The sequence below is a fragment of the Panulirus ornatus genome, chromosome 19, assembly GCF_036320965.1.
Source record: "Panulirus ornatus isolate Po-2019 chromosome 19, ASM3632096v1, whole genome shotgun sequence".
NCBI lineage: Eukaryota > Metazoa > Arthropoda > Malacostraca > Decapoda > Palinuridae > Panulirus > Panulirus ornatus.
The window spans coordinates 65,084,928-65,102,474 of NC_092242.1; the positions used below are offsets into that span (position 1 = coordinate 65,084,928).

The 17,547-nt window shown below is 36.7% G+C and overlaps 1 protein-coding gene across 4 annotated transcripts in view; it reads left to right on the forward strand.

Moving 5' to 3' along the window:
- Window positions 1-16,850, forward strand: part of LOC139755621 (transcription factor E2F3-like) — a 38,834-nt gene extending 21,984 nt beyond the window's left edge. For 3 of the 4 annotated variants that reach the window (XM_071674188.1, XM_071674189.1, XM_071674191.1), the window contains 7 exons: window positions 812-933; window positions 4,671-4,777; window positions 7,501-7,592; window positions 7,954-8,108; window positions 8,499-8,732; window positions 10,386-10,590; window positions 14,413-16,850. In XM_071674188.1, coding sequence (XP_071530289.1) covers window positions 812-933; window positions 4,671-4,777; window positions 7,501-7,592; window positions 7,954-8,108; window positions 8,499-8,732; window positions 10,386-10,590; window positions 14,413-14,558 — 1,061 coding nt within the window. In that variant the 3' untranslated portion in view covers window positions 14,559-16,850. The remainder of the gene's footprint in view (window positions 1-811; window positions 934-4,670; window positions 4,778-7,500; window positions 7,593-7,953; window positions 8,109-8,498; window positions 8,733-10,385; window positions 10,591-14,412) is intronic. The other variant, XM_071674190.1, reaches the window with a different exon arrangement.
- Window positions 16,851-17,547: the final 697 nt, after the last annotated feature.

The following is a 17,547-nucleotide window of genomic DNA, read 5'->3' on the forward strand; positions in this document are numbered from 1 at the left end:
TTTGCACAAGCTTTAAAGAGTGAAAATTAAAGGATCTGATGGCTGACTTTAATTAGTTAAAACAGGTTGATGACAGACAGTGAACAGTTCTTCGAGAGATGTTGATAAAGAATAACCATATGCAAGAAACTTGTCAGTAAAGATGGTGGATGAATGGAAAAAAATGAATAAAGATGTTATTGAGAACAGCATACAGAAATTTAAAAGATTGTAAGGAAGATAATGTTTAAGATATGGGAGTCCCATAACTGTAAAGCTCTCTTCCTATACAGTACAAATAGGCAGCTATGCCCACACGTACACATGCACACTATATATGTGGAAGATTTTTTATTGGGGCTGTAATTGGCTTCCCCCTTAGCAGATGTGGAGACTGAATTCTATAGTTGTTCCATAATTTGGTTAGCCTGTAGCAACAGGATGGTGTAAGATGTGTTCATCAAGCTGCGTTTAGGAATTAGTCTATGTTCATCATAATTTTTCTTTTTGTTTTTATAATACCTTATTCGTGCATGCTTAAATCTTTGAATGCCAAACCGACACAAAATTATAAAGTGAATTGCCATATTTGTGTTTTGGTCCCAGGTGTTGTCATTATGTAGAAATATTAAGGATAAATCTCTGTGGCCATGATCTGAATGTTGGAAAAAGTAACATGAGTTGTTTATAGAGTTGGAAAATTATTTGAAATATTAAAATCATCTAGTTTTGAGAATCCAAATTGCTTGATGGATAATGAAAATATTTTGAGTTATGAAACGAAAATATTTCAGTCTTATGAACAGTTAGGCAGTAATAATTACTCTTTCAGCAGTTCCTCCAGCACCATCTCCAAGTAAAACTTCTCGTTATGATACATCTCTGGGACTTCTAACAAAGCGCTTTGTTGACCTGCTCCAAATGGCTCCAGATGGGACAGTTGATCTTAATAAGGTAAAGTTTTACTTGACGGCATAAAAACTTGAGGATTTTGGGATTCTTTACTTTCTTCGTTTGCCTCAAGCTGATGAAGTTTTTCATACTTGTCAGAATTAGAAACTAGAGAAGTATCGCATGGAAACAAAGAAAACTGAACAAAGACAACTCCTTCAGCTTTATGGCTCTAGAAATGATCATATTAAGCATATGGTTGCCTAAGACTAACAGATTGGGTAGTAAGGTCCTTAAAGAATTATGGTTTTATCATCTTTCAGTAGGAATGATATTACTTCTGGTTTGGGAGAAACATGTGCTTAAACCACATTATTATATTATTCTGATGGGATATATGATGTTATACAAATATGTGTTTCACACTTGTTTGAAGTTTCCCACCGTAGGAAGATGGTGTCAGGAACAGACGAACAACAATCTCATTTGCACATACTAATTTTCCAGTTTTATGTATAAAGTATTGAAACCAGAGACTGCCATCCACATCCAGGCCTCACAGACTGTTCCATGGTGTCCCTGAATATTTGTGCCTCAGTTTTTGGAAGCCTTCACTCCATCCCTCCATCCTCTTGGTCTCCCTCTCCCCTTGTCTTGCTCCATGAACTTTTGAAGACACCCTGAACAGTTCTTTGCCTGTGTTAGTACCACACCTATCATACAGTGACGTTCCTTTGTGAGATAGCCCATCTGACACCATGGACAGTTAAAAGTCCAACACATTGACCCTCTTCCTATATTTAACACTCAAGGCCCAAGATTTGCATTGGTACGGCTTTCAGGATTAGCATATTTTCACTTTTTTTTTTTTTATGGACAGATATTGATTTGTACTTGACCCACCCTGTAATTCAGTCAGGATCTTAGACCTCTCCTCTATTCCTAATTTTATCCCCCATGGTTCCATCTGCTGTTACATCCATTTCCAGAATCTGAGATTTTCCACTTGCTTTGGTTTTCCACCTTAAACTTAATCAAACACTGCTATTTTACCCCCTGCTGCACCTCATTACCTTATTTTGGTTCACTCATACTTTGTGTCTTTGAGGACAAAGATAGTTTTTTTTGAAGTTGTAGTAGTCCAGACAGTTTTATAAGTTTTTAAGTCTTAGTGCTTGATAGTGAAAGAAAAGATGGTTGGATATGCTAGAGATGAAATGCATGAGGATCATATGTGGTTTTTGGTGGTTTTACCATGTAAGGAATGACAGTTAGAGGTATTGTAGCAAGTGCAGTCAGATAGGGAGAGCTTAGCAAGGTGTGCTGAAATGACTTAGATATACAAAGACAAGAATGAGTGAAAAGTGAATAAGAGGATCTTTGTCATAAGTGAGGGGGCAAGGGACAGGGATCAGTCACTTTAAATGACATTTTGCCTTTATGCAGGGATATCCATATGTCTCATTAGCATATGGTATCCCCAGGAGGTCACTCGTCAAAGTGTATTCAGGATTAAAAGAGCTATACATTGGATATATAGTAATGAGTTGGAGCAGTGTGGTATATGAGGGTTGACATGCTGTCAGTGAACAGAACTAAGGCTCACGAATTGATCAAGGTGCACCATAGAATAGTCTGTTGGGCTTGGCTGTTGGCAGTAGACTATGGGTTTAGTACATTATGAATGGTAGCTAGAGGATGGATTTGTGCAAATAAGTTCAGTGCTTTTGTTTTCTTAGTGCTACTATGTCAAGGAAAGAAAGGGAACTAGGAACTGTGTAAAAGAAGTGGGAGGAGGAGACTGAGGAGAAGAAAGACTGAGCTATTATAGTCTGAATATTTGGGAGGGTGAAAGGCATTATTTGGATAGAACAATTAGGAGTATTGGGATATAAATCTGATATGCTGTGAATGGACCTGAAAATCATGGAATCGTCTGTGGAGCTTAGCTATGAGTGGGGAGCTCTGATTTTGGTTCATTATCCATGACAACTAGAGTAGATGCTTCTAAAACCATTTCATCTGTTCCTTGCGCTAACTTGATGCAAGAAATGGTGAATGTTGGGGGAAAAAACATGTATAGATGTGTTACCAGATTCTGCTTGCCACTTGTTACACCACACATGAGAAATCACCTTTGGTAAGGCTTTATTGCTGTTGATACACAAAAAAGAATACAGTCTTTTTTCCAGAGTTCACCATTTTCCTTCTTCTTTGTGGAATGTTACCTCAAAGTTCAGAAGCTCCTGAAAAAGTGTTCTAGGGTTGTATGGTCATAACAATGAAAAGATATTTATTCGGTGCATTTAAACCTTATGATTTCTTGCAATTTGTAATAGCTGCTTTTGTTATAGTTAATTGGAATTTGTTGTAAATTGCCCATTTCTTGCATTATCATGATACACTCACAGCTTTAGTGAAGTCTGTCTGCTCGCTTGTGGTTAAAAGTCAGCTGTGGGAAGGCTGTTTCATTGACCCATTATAGAGAATACGGTCTTATTGAAGAACTTCTTACTCCAAAGGAGTTTCATTTCCCAGCTATTGGAGCTGTAGGAACTTGAGGATCCTTTCTTGAATGGGAATCTGGAGCAGTTACAGACTGATAGATTGATATTGATACACATCACATGAAAAGTGGGGTTTGAATGTAGAGGTTGTACATTTTTCAACATCACTACATCATACATGTCTCCAAGAGATTATTTTACTTAAAAATGATTTATTACTATACTTTGTCGCTGTCTCCCGCATTGGCGAGGTAGCGGAAGGAAACAGACGAAATAATTATATATGATTACTGATAAAATTGTTTGATGACCTCTGAGGAAAACTACGTAGGGCAGTTGGCTTAGGATGGGTTTAAAGAGTGGTATTAAGAGCAGGTTCATATGTGGACTGGTCAGTTTTGGTCAGCTCATCTGGTTTGAGAGTTGTGATAATTGATCATCAAAGGGAAGGCTATGTTTTGTTTTTGGGTTTTTGTATATTTTATTTTTATACTCTATTGCTGTTTCCTGTGTCAGCGAGTTAGTGCCAGGAAACACGAAATATGGCCCATCCACTCATATACACATACATAAATGCCCATACATGCACATATACATAACATATAAGTAACATATACATACATGGACATATACACATGAACATATTCATACTTGTTTGCCTTTGTCCAATCCTGTCACTACCCCACACCACAGGAAGCAGCATCATAACCCCCTCCCTGGGGATATGGAAGAAAGAGTACTTTTCGTGTATTCCCTGCATGTTGTTGAAGGCGACTGAAAGGGGCGGGAGCGGGTATCTGGAAAACAGAGAAGGAACAGAGAAGGAGGCCAAGTGAGGAGTTTTTCCCGCTAAGGCTGTCATCTTTTCTGGAACGCTTCCTCGCTAAGGCGGGAAATGGCAAAGATGTATGGAAAAAAGAAATTTTCCAGTTGTGACTGGTCATGCTGGTTTCACACTTTTGTTGAAAGAAAACAACTTGAATAAGGGAATGGGAAAATGAAGTATGACTTGTGTTGATTTTTTTTGTGTTAGATATAGTGAACCATGGTGTCCCCAAACTGATAATTGATAAGGGATTGGATATAGTGAACCATGATGCCCCTAAACTGACAAAGTGATATAGGACCCTTATAATGATCATTAAAGGACATTATGAGCTTTAGTGATTATGCATATGATAGATATGATCAGGGGCAAGTATTTTGGATCTCTAGGTGTAGCAGATATTGGTCATGCCCATGTATTTACTAAAATATTTAATGTAAACTGTACCCCTGTTATACTTTTTTCAGGCATCAGATATGTTAGCTGTTCAAAAGAGAAGAATATATGATATCACTAATGTGTTGGAGGGCATTGGTCTAGTCAACAAGAAATCCAAAAATAATGTACAGTGGTTGTGAGTATATTTTTGTTTTTCTTATTTCCTGTGGTATATTTTAATGACAGTGTTCAGAATTTCTGCTTAACTTTTTTGCAATGTTCTTGAGCATTAAAAACCTAATTAGCAAGAAAGCAGGATTGAGATAAATTCTGACCTCAGAGGAGATAGATAGATATAGTACGAGAATTGATTAGGTTAAGGGACATTTCAGAAGATGAGGAATTATTGGGTATCTGTTACAGTGGAAGCATTTTTGTGTTGTGGCAAAATGAAAGGAGGCATTGGACTTGCTTGAAGTGTCAGCCAAGTAGAAAAAAAGATAAAAGCACTTGGAGGTCCATGTTACGCTTTGATATTGGATTTGTATGAAGGATATATTTGAGTGATTTGTTGATCCAGCTCATTAAATTGAGATGATAGCAGTAATGATTATAAATAGTTATATCAAATTGAGTATTTTGGTATATTATGATGAGTAGTTGACATGTTTAGGGAAGATTCTGCTATTACCTTTGAATGTTTATAGAAGAACTGGAGATCATGTCATAGATCAGAAACATTTTTCTTCATGAAAGTGTATTCTATGTGTTTATCCCACAACATTAGTGATTTTTATTAAACTGATAATGAAAACTAATCTAAGCATCTTGTTCTTTTTATCCAGACTATTTATTACATGCCTGGTGATGGTGTCCTTGCATGTGCCGCATGTCTGGTAAAGTAAGGAAGAGGGCAACTGTTATTGATGAAGCTGCTTATGGCTTATTGATAGTTCAACTCTCAACAGATGGAGAAAATGAAAAGGGAGGGAAGGTCAGGTTTCTTGTCGGAAAGGATGACAGTTGTTCTAAATGTAATTGCTTATGATGTAAGATGACCTGAAATTGTATTCATAAAATATTCACCCTTTTTAGTTTAAGTGGTTGGTATACTAAATGTATAACTTAAAGATTTATAGGAAGATATTCTTGTCATTTTGTAAAGGTAAATATAATGTCTTGGAAGTGGAAGTTGTTATCCATTGATTGACAACAGTCTGTCATGATGTAGTTCTTTTTAAAACTTCATTTTAGATGTAAGCCTATTTACTTTTGCTTGTAGATGTATGCCACCGATTCTTAACTACAAGAGTTATTATTATTTTTTCACCTGGTCATTTCCTGCATTGGTGAGATAGTCTTAGAAACAGATGAAATGTTCCATTGCCTCTTTACTCTTACTTGCATGTACCATTTTGAATTGATAATCATGAATATATCTCCATCTTTCATCAGCAAACATTTATCATATGTGTTTTACTTACATTCAATTCATTCATACGGATCCACATATCTTGGCATGGTCTGTTTTAGGCACACTGCATCTGTGTTTAAGGCTACATGAATCATTTTATTGTAAGTGGTTTTTACTGAGGTTGTGTTTTCACTTCTGGCCAACAGATAGTCAGAGGATAGTAACACTTAGTGTCAAAAAAGGAAATAAAAAGTCTGCTGCCACATATATTTTCAAAGGCAGTGTCATACTTACATTTTACTACTTCATCTGTATCAGTCTATGTATATCTCTGATGCCTGTTACCTTCAGGAACTCCCTCAAAGGGGGTGGCCATGGCAATCAAGTCTCTGTAACTAGTGGATCCCATAGCTGCTTCGTAGCCTTTAGTGATTCACCCTAAACAGGCCACTGGCAGAGGGCACAGTGTTTGCAGAGGCTCCTACCTAATGTTCCTACTGACTACTAGTTCCTACTAACTACTTCCTAATGTCTCCTTTGGCCTTGATGACCATCTGCAGACAGCAGGTTATAGAACTGACAAGATTCCTGAAGTGTTCTAGGCCCATATTTGTCCATAGGGTCTTGATCCCCAGAAGGAGTGAGGTACTGTTAAGGTGATGCAGGAAGCAGCCACATGATCGTGTGTTTAAGATCCCAGTGCACCTAGAAATCTCAGGTGTACCCACATTTTCTTGGTTTTAGGCAAGAATTTCGGCCTTTTCTTCCATAGAAGAGTAAGGGTCACTAATCGTGAAGCACAGGTGGAAGAAATACAGGGCCTAGAACCAAAATTCCCAAATGAATTAGTAGTCAGAAAGGGTAAAGAAAGAATATTCTTTCCTCAAGATCGCCTGAGGCACACCGAGGCAGGATGCTGTTGCTCGCACAACTAGTCTCTGACCGGATGTATGGTGATTTCACTCGAGAGCATCATAGGCTTGTACCCAAAATGAATCTTGCTTTTGGAAATATATGGGGGCAGACTGTGTTTTTGGTGAACACTTCTTCCCATGGGTAGATTTGTTACCCTACTTAATCATCCCATTTGAAATACAATAATGAATAAAGGAAGTATGAATTGAAATACAGTAATGAATAGAGGAAGTATGAATTGAATTACAATAATGTTTCTTGAAAAATACTTTCTTGTAATACTTCAATAATAAGGTAATAGTTTTGACATAGGTAACAGCTGGGGGAACAACGGAAAGGTCTCTGGACTTTTCTTCATCAGTTCAAGGTGCTACCTTCCTAATGGAAATTGCAGACAAGTATGAAAAGAAATGAAAATCAATTTATTTGAAATGAATACTTTTGTTTTAGCCGATGAAAAATACTCTTGAAGTAGTCTGGGATATAAAAAGATTTATGAGGTAAATTTTTAGATACTCTAAGGATTGAAATTCTGCTTGATGAAAGTAATTTATTCACTTTAATTCAAATATTGATTTATCAATTTTTAGAGCATCAAGAGTGAGCAGTGAAGATTTAGAAGGTGAGCTTGAAGACCTGGAGTCGAAGGAAAATGAGCTTGATAATCTTATAGAACAAGCAGGTAATTGATATAGTCCTGGAAATTATTATAGTTTGTTTAGCATTTGTTTTGTGTTCAGAGATGCTTATGTATTTAAGTGTTCCTGTAGTGTGTGTGCAATTTTAATTTTTTTTCATGTACATCAGATGCTTTACATTATCCATTTTACTTTTTTAATGTCTTGGATTGTAGAGTAGTAGGTCACATGTGTATGTTTTCAAGAACTTAGATGATGGAATTATTTCTTATTTTTCAAGTTCGGGTATTGTGATTGTAATCATGTTAAAATCAGATATATTTATGAGTACATTTGAAACACCATCTCTTTGCTCTCTGCTCTCTGATAAGTAATGTGTTTTTTGTAAAATGATATCTTCCTCAGAACGAGACCTTCTGCAAATGAGTCAAGACAAGAGATTTGCTTATATTACATACCATGACCTTCACACTATTCGCTATTACAAAGACAAGACGGTGTTTGCTGTCAAAGCTCCACCTGGAACACAGTTACAAGTTCCTCAAGATGTAAAAGAACAGGTACTAGTGGTAAATGTTTTTAATCAGTCAGGGCATGGAGAGGTTGTCTTTTTGGATAAGTCACTGTGGTCATGTTAGGTATTTAATTTAAAAAAGAAAATAAGTAATTTTTAAGAATAAAACTTCTTAAAAGCAGAGAAGATGAACATACTGATGCCATTGTTTCTCAGCCGCAAGTGTAAAGATAAGGGTAACTGATGTTTTGGAGAAAATCAGGGTTTGACACTTGCTCATATTTGTGGTAAGAAATAGTTTTGTTGGTTTAGAATTTTTGGCAGAGTGTATGGTTATGATGCCTAAAATAGTGAAACGAGTGTTATGCATATGAAAAGCCATTTGTACTGGGAGTGTAAAATTGGAGTTACTCTAAAATGCATTTTTATATTGCAGGGTTATAAAATTCACCTAAAAAGTGAAAATGGTCCTATTGAAGTATATTTATCGGAATCTACAGTTAGTGATAGTCCCATCAAACAGAGTCCAATTAAACAAAGCCCTCTCAAGTCTAGCACAGTCAGAACACAATTAGCAAATACCTCGAGGGCGAAGCTAAGACCTACGCGGACCAGAGCCAATAAAGCATTGCTACAAACCCGTAAACCTGTGCTAAGAACGCCAAAGAAGGTAAGAACACTAAACAATCCTTGTGTGCAAACCAGTTTTTACCACTTGTACTCCTGTGTGATATATGCAGGGAGGGTGAGGTTTGGTAAAAAAAATGTTCATATTTTTATGCTGTTTCCTTGGATAGCAAGATAGTGCCAGGAATTGACAAATAATGGCCTCTTTCACTCGTCTTCACTCATATCCACTCTTTAGCTATCATGTAATTAAGAGAACTTGCTGTTCATGGAATACTCCTATGTTATTCCCATGTTTATGAAGTCATTGCTCCTATTGAAGTAGTTGAAAAGAGGATGTGTATGTGGAACAGATTTAGAGTGGGCTTTATTTGTGATTTTCATCCAGTGTTAAGAGGCTTTTCAAGGGCTGTTGCTGTATAGAAACAAGTTGTTTCTATTTTAAACAGTTGCAGAAAGTTCCATTATAACAGAGTAACATGGATTTTTTTTTACTAAAAAAGAGATGGAATAAGTATTTTGAAGGCCTTGAAAGTATTAGATGATAGGATTATAGGTGTGTTGTGCTCAGAAAGAAAGAACCTGCAGAACAAGAAAGTCCTGGAGAATGGTGTGATGAACACAGAGGCAGGGAAATCTTTGCTTTAGGCGAGTTTTGGCAAAGTGTTAGGAGCGAATGGGATTGCAGTTAAGTTTCTCAGGAAGGGTTGAAATCTTCAAAAAGGCTTTTCTGTCACATATCCAGTTTCTTGCTGTCATGTGTAATGTTTTAAAACCGCAGCCAAGTTCTTCAGACTGTTCCATGGTTTATGTTAACCACTTCATATACCCAGGTTCATCCTTTTGACAGCACATTGCTCACCATGTGCCACATTGATCTAATCAATTCTTGCCCATTGTTGCCTTTTACACCCCAGATTGTTCAAGCTCTGATACCCCATAGCCTCCTTTAATCGGTCTTTCTTTTCTCATCCTTTCCTTGTGTCTGAATCATATCAGCAAACCTTAGTTTGCTTTCTCAATTGTACTGCACTTATCACACCTCTCTCTTACACTCCATTCCTTACATGATCAGCACACCTTATACCACAAGTCGTCCTCAGTCATTTAATTTTCAGCATGTTCTTGCTCTTTTCATTTCCATGTTTTTCACACATATTCGCCATTTCCCTTCAAATCATCACTTGCTTCCCCCCCTTTTTTCCCCCATCATCAACCCATGTCCAGTGGGTGAGATGTTACTTTTCACATTCACAGAAGCACCACTTGTTTACATGAAAATTTTATAAATCATTTGAGACCAAGGTTTCTACTCGTGTCTCATTTTTATTCATAATTCTTTCTCTGCATTCAATCAGAAGTTTTTCCTCTAACATCATCTTAAGAAATATCTGTAGCATAAATCAAATTTCCGACAAGATGCATCTTTTCTGTTGTCTCCTCCATGTATGTTCTACTGAGTTACAGTTTAAGGTACCTTGTTGACCTGTCCATAAAGAAGGATCCTGATCCTAAGTTAGAAATAAGAAAGTAAATAAGTGTTTATTGTTTCTGAGTGGCTTTCTCCAGCAGATGCCAGTTGTGATATTAATTTGAATTACATTTATCTATCTACCTTCCATTGTTATCTTATTTTCGTATTTTTCGTCTTGTTTTTTCTAAGAACTGCCTTATGTATTACTACTGTTATTTTCAGGAACCATCGTCTCCTGTTCTCATAAACATTAAAACAGAGTTACCTGATCCAGATGAAGATTCAGAAAGTGGGAGTGTTCCTCTTGGGCCATCATCAAGTTTGGACTTGGATGATGACCATATCCGTAAGGCTCTTATTCTTGGCTCAGAAGATCTTGGGCCTGTTGGAGGTAAACTTCAGTTACAGATGGAGGACCAGAATGAAGGTGAGGTAGGGTTTTTGGAACAAGGTGGTGTTAAGGGTTTAATTTAGACACAGGGCAGATAGCAAAATGATTGGTTTGTGTATGGTAAGAGGAAAAATGTGTACTGTTCATGAAATGCAGTCTAGCAGAGGTGTCTTATGTTATGGTACGAATAGATAAGTTAGGGTTTTATTGCTGATGATATAGGACTTAAAATACTAATAAATGGGAAGGATAAGAGTATAAAAGTTAAAGAGTGAGAGTTAAACTTACCACCCAGAATTTAGTTAAAAACAAGAGGATCCAAAACAGTACAAAGTGATTTGGAGGCTGTTTGAGATTGCACTGTTAGAGGTTATTGGGGAGCTTTACAGCATGTCATGCATATATTATGGAAAGAGATACAGCATGGCGGAATGACAGTTTAAGGAAGTTGGAAACGATAATTGGAAATGTCCTGAACCTGTTAGAAAGCAGTAATAAATGGAAGGCAATGAATACAAAATATATAGCTCTGAACAGAACTGAAAAGATAATCTATCAATTAATGGAAAGTGAATGAGGATCTTCAAAGATAAATGAAACATTTTAAGAGTAACAAAGCTTTTCTGGAAGGAATTGGAAGGATAGGTATGTATAAATAGTGAAACAATTAAGCAAGTCTTGGAGAATGCCAAGAATGAAGGATGAGGCTTGTGAGAGATGAGTAGAGAGTATTTTACCACTATAATAAACTGAAGATGAACATATATATATATATATATATATATAAAAGAAGATAAACTGATGAAAAGGTTATTTTGTATGTTGGATTAAATGGATGAAATTATGAAACTGGGATGGTCAATTAATTGCTAGTAGGATTTAAGGTCAGGTTGGTTTTCAAACTCAGTCATTCTACATGTTGAAAATAGATTGATTGAATGATGTGCTGTTCACACGTGTTGTGAACAGTATTCCTTGACAGCCAAATGTCTTGTATGTTTACACCATGCAAACTGTAAATTCCCAGCCCAAGGCTTCTGTGTGGTGCTAATTTTTCCAGTTTCAGGGAAGAAGAGAGGTTGCTGCTGTGAAGAAATAAACCAGAAAGTTCAGTGGCTGCAGGAACTATCACTGTGGTATGTCAATGGAGGTGCTTTCAATCATATCACAGTGTTAGTTACCTCCAGGTCCTGTGCTGCATGCTACTTTTTTCCAGTAATGATACATCTTATTGTAGCTAACTGTTGAACTTAAGATTAACCACCAGGTCAGTTTAGCCTTCAAGTATTTTGCTAATCTATTATTTTGTTTTGTGCTAAAGTTCCTTGGTGTATGATCTTGAAGCTGGCTTATGGTTGAATGTTTGTTGTAACTTCGAGTTGGTTTGTATGGTTCAGATTTTATGCCACTAACAGTACAACAGTACTGCTGATTGTTGATAATAAAACCGATGTTACAAAGTTGAAGGTTTAGTTTTGACAATGTGATGAGCCTTGAGAATGTTTATTTATGAGAGAATTTATAATTATTGCACCAATAGTGTGCTCTGAAATAGTTATATTCAAATCATAGATGTTATATTTACACCATGCTGGTCTGTCTTTTGTGCTCATTTTCATAGCTGTATGATCTTGAAAGTGGGTCATGGTTTGAATGTTTGTTGCAACCCTGAGTTGGCTTTATGGTTCAAATTTTATACCACTAACAGTAAAAGACATGTACTTGTTGATTGTTGGTGATGAAACCAGTATAACAGAAAGTTGAAGGTTTAAATTTGATGAGCTTCAAAGGTGTTGTTTTGTATCATGTGAAAATTTATAATTGTTGCACCAATACTGTGCTTTGAAACGGTTGTGTTCAAGTTGTAGTTATATGTTATGAAATTTGATGAGGTTGTATTTAGAAGAATGTGATCTTAAGATCAGAGCCAAGAAATGAGTTCTAGGTTTTGTTGGATCTCCTGGTTCTGTGTCTTGTGTAATCTACCATAGCACCAGTGGATTCAGCATGATCTGGAACTTAGCTGCTACTATATAGACAGGAATTCAGGTCATGATTATTTTTATTTAATTATTATTACCCCAAGACCAATTTCTGTGTATCCTCATGCAGGTGGAGTCTGGTAGTTTTATTCATGCTACGGTGGTTTTAAGAAAAAGATATATTTCTCTATTACTGTTACATTTCTTTGCTGGACAAAGAATTTGGGAGCTTCCTTCATGAACATCCTTATTAGGTTTTAGATAGACTGTGGATGTTGCTGTAATCATGAGTCATTATACATGACAGCTTGAGGTTGGATGTTTGCTCTATTCCCTGATGTTTTCTAGTTAAAGCAGGAAAGGCGATTTGGTATAACAGGATGAGGAAGTGGTAAATGGCAAAGAGATGGAGTCATTATTTAGGAGTTTTGAATGTATTAAATGATGGGATAAAATATGAGGTTAGTTTGGGATGAGAAGGCTTGCAGCATAAGAGAATCAGGGCAGATAGGTAGTGAAAGCCTTGTCTAAGATTGTGGCAAAGCAACGAGTGTGGATGGATTTATGTTGTGTTAGGAAAGGGCAAGACAGTGTTATTGATTGGATATATGGGCTTCTTGAAATTTATATGGCCCATGGTGGATGGCCATGGCAAAAGACTTTATTACTGACGGACTCTAGTACACTGGAGAATGCATGTAAAGTGCCTGTCTATACAGGCAAGGGGATAAAACTAAATGTTCAAATTACAAAGGTATAAATCTTTTGAGTATATCTGGTAAGATCTAGGGGAGTTGTGATTAAGAGTGATAGATACGTCACTTCTGACTGGGGAGGTGCAATGTGGCTCCAGGAGAGATAGAAGTATGGACCAAGGTTTGCTTTGAAAAATTTGTTTGATAAAGTATGTTGGAGAAAAGATAATTCTATTTAGCATATATGAATCTGGGGAAAGTGTTGATGGTTGACTGAGAAGCCTTATAGAAGGTGTTTTATGAATTTAGAGTAAATGGAAAGTCATTTTTTTATATGGTTCCCCAAAGTCTCCTTCACCTCATCCTTCCCAGTTCTTGTTGGTGTACACATACTCTTTAGTATCTTCCCTTCTGGACATGTAGATCCTTTTAGTTGGTCTTTGCTCAAATAGCCATAAAATTTTAGCTCACACTGTTGAGCTTTCTAGATCAAGACTGTGTGCACTGTGCCACACCTGTTCTACTGTCATTCCTGACATTACTAACCTGTCTTACACAACACATCATCCTCAGGTATTTCATTTCTGGCATGTCGCTACGATACCTTCCTTACTGTTCATGCTTTGAGACTGACATCTAAACAGTGGTGCTTGGAGTACTATACCTTCAGACATACATCATTGCTGTTACATGCACTGGCCTCTTTCACATGCTCTAATCCCTTAAACTGCTACATACATCATTTGTAGGTACAGTTTCATTTGGGACAATCGTATGAAATGAGATTTCTGCACCATTGTATTAAATTGAGGTGTAGCATATGTGATTCATATCTTTCTTTAATCTTTACATTTTTTGTTTATTTTTCCATGGTATTTATGTGTTAAATTGAGATCAGCTCATCTTGATACACATCAAGCATTTAATGTGATTTAAAAATGACTGGGGACTTAGCAGCATGGAACCCATGTAAAGGTTGTCTTGTTAGAATTCATGGGATGCTGTGTATTACATATTTCACTTTTTGGGTGGATTGTAAACCTGCTAGTCCCTAGCCATCTTTTCCATTTTTTTTTATACCTGGCACAACACATGGGAAGATTTGATATGTAGGACACAACATTATCATGCAAAAGAATAACTTTAGTTTTAAGATCTTAGTTGAGCCTTTTCTGTTGCAGGTGGATCTGAAGATGTCATGCTAGGCTGTTCATCTGGTTCACCACCTCCATTCCTTGCTCTGGAGCCCCCAATCTCTGACACGGACTACACATTTTCTCTTGATCATACGGAGGGCCTCAGTGATCTCTTCGATTTTAATTTCTGACCATGCAGGGTTTAGTTCAGGGAGTGTTTTTGTAAAGGCTTGTGAGATCTCGTTTATGCAGTATAAATTTTTCTCCTAATTTTTATCAAAATATTTGCATAGTAACTTGTAAACTTGCGCTGTGTGAATGACTAACGAGGTTTGACAGAGCTTTCCCATTCTTATATGGCAGATTTTATAGACCAAAGCTTGGTTTTATGTCATGCTAGAATCCCTATATATTTTTTTTCAATTTGATATTGGTTTCTATAGTCTTGAAATTATTTTCAGGAATGAAGATATTTATATGTAGTACAGAGTTGGTTGAAAACTGGTACTTGATACCAGTTGAGAATATTTATGTTGGATGACTGTGTGTTTTTGGATACATCTCGTTTGGCAATGTGTCGAGTACAAGTAGTACGGAAACAGTTACACTGAGTTATGGTGTGCTTGTAAATATCCACATGAACATCACAATAGTAAGTTACAATCAGTAGCAGAACTGAGATGTCCCCATAAGTGCACAGTTCTCTTAACAGATGCTGTTGTGTGTCATCTGCTCTATGCATAGCCTTTTCCATGTTAAAGAAGGCTGCTTTCTTGTTAACTGATGAAAGCATTTTTTGATGCAGTTCATTTTGCATTCCTCATAGGTATCACTGTGCCAATGACACCTATGATCTTGAGTATTTTTTAATGAGTGGTACATTTTCCTCTGCACTGCAAGCGGTATACTGTAATTTATATGGTCCACATGCATGTGCTCTGATTGCCATTTGCAGTCACTCTTCATCCTTCCATTATTTCCCTGTGGTCTTAGTAGTGAAATTATACTTGCTTTAAACAATAGATAATTTATTTTTGTGCCAAGGGAGTTTCAACTGTCAAATTGACAGATGTATGAGTTTTGATTTCAGAAATTCGTCCAAGAAGCAATCAGAAAACAGGTTTTCAACAGCTTTTGCCAGTTCAGATGCCTTAATACTTGAACCCTTAGCCTCGTCAGCTGTAGCATTCATAGATGCGGCATTTTAAGATCCAGTCTAGGTCTACAGTTGTGATATATTTGAATTCTTTTTAACCCTTAAAAGGGATCTTGATAATATTGAAGAGCCTGTTTAATAGTTAACCCAGTTGGTGAAAGCGGTTGTTTCATACATTATTGCATTTTAGTCAGCAAAAAGGAATTTCCTTTGAAATTTGTATTGTTAATAGTGTTATGCCAAATATACCAGCCGGAAGGTTGATATTTGAGTACCAGTGTTCCCAGTGCCAGGTTTGTAATGGAGCCAATGCTGGTAAAATACACATGATTTGTGGGGTTTAAGTGGCCATAAATTGGGTATGGCTAGGCAGAGCTTGGGATTAATGAGTTTAATTCCTGTATAGTATATTATACTAAGTATACTTATGTGCTGAAGCTTTTAAAGACAATTTTTGTGCATTTTTGCCAATGAACTTATTTTGCACCCAATATCACTGCCATACAAAACGTGACCTCAAAATCACGTAGAAGTAGAGCTCACTCCGCGCCTGACCCAGTGGATCTGAATGTCGACGCACCAATTAAGGCAGTGCCAGTGATGGTTTTATTAAAGTTTTACTATAATTGCTCGCTAAGTTTTTCACATTTGGTTAACAGTGCAAAGCTCAATTGAAAATTTTTTTACAGTTATTTTTATGTGGAACCTTAGATTCTGTGATGAGTAATTATTGGTGATTAGTCATATTTTATTGCTTTGATTCAGAGCCCCCATTTTTTTTTTTTTTTTAAGATGGAAACTAGGATTAAAAGGGCGAAGATTTTTCTCCATCCTTGTACATGGGTTTCCAGTTGATCATTCTTCATAATGTAATGTATTTTGGGATCTGGTGTTGCTGGAGCGATAATTGATGTTCCCAACTGCTACATCTGGGACCATTGCACACTAAATTATAGTAGCAATGACAGGGGAATTGAACCTAATAACTTTTTTAGGCTTGTAACCACTGGTCATGTTACCCAAATATTGGCGCTCCATTCTTATACAAGTTGGATTGCTCATGCCTGAGGTAACATCTGAAAAGATGTTTCTAGAGTTCATTTTTTGTAAATTCATGGTTTTAAGTACAAATTATATTCTTTCACTGACACGGCTGTGAGGAGGACGACCCAACGTGGTGGTTGTTTTGAAAAGTGATGGCTGCCATTTTACCAAATATAATTTGGGTGTAATGTACTTTATGTAAAACAGATTTCCACAATACCAGACTTTTCACAGCAGTGTCTGATGACATTTGTTATAAAGATGGAAATAAAAGATATATGGATTGAAAGAATTTAATACCCTGCGATTATGAGTAGCAAGTTTTTAAACGAGTGTAAGAGGTAAAAAATGCTACAAATCTACTTTACAAACACTAATCTGTTACCCACATTTATTAATTTTATTATAAAAATTTCAGAACTAATGATAACATGGCCATGTCTAATCCAGTTTTCTTCCTTTCATACTTGTTTGCCATTTCCTGCATCAGTGTTTGTATCAGGAAAAGACGAAGAAAATACCTCATTTAATCACACACGTTTGATTATGTGTAATGTAGTGTAAATACAACTGCTTGGTGCACAACCAGGCCCCTCAGACATTTCTATGGTTTCCCCTGGCTGCTTTATATGCCTTGGTTTAGTGCACTGCCCCCTGTATATCGCATTGCTTCAATTACTCTCTCGTGTGCATGTTTTTCACCCTTAAGCATGTTCAGGTCCCCAAGCATTGAAAATCTTGTCCCCTCCATCTTTCCATCTCCAATTTGTTCTCAACCTTATTGTCCCCTCCACTATTGACGCACATGTCCTCGTTGTCACCCACTCCTCACTTGTTCTATCCACGTCCTCAGTCATACTCTTTTTATCAAACCATTTTAGTACACCCTCTTCAGCTTTTTCAGTCATATTCTTTTTACCACATCTCTCTATCATTACTTAATCAAACCTCATCATACCATATATTATCCCCAAACATTT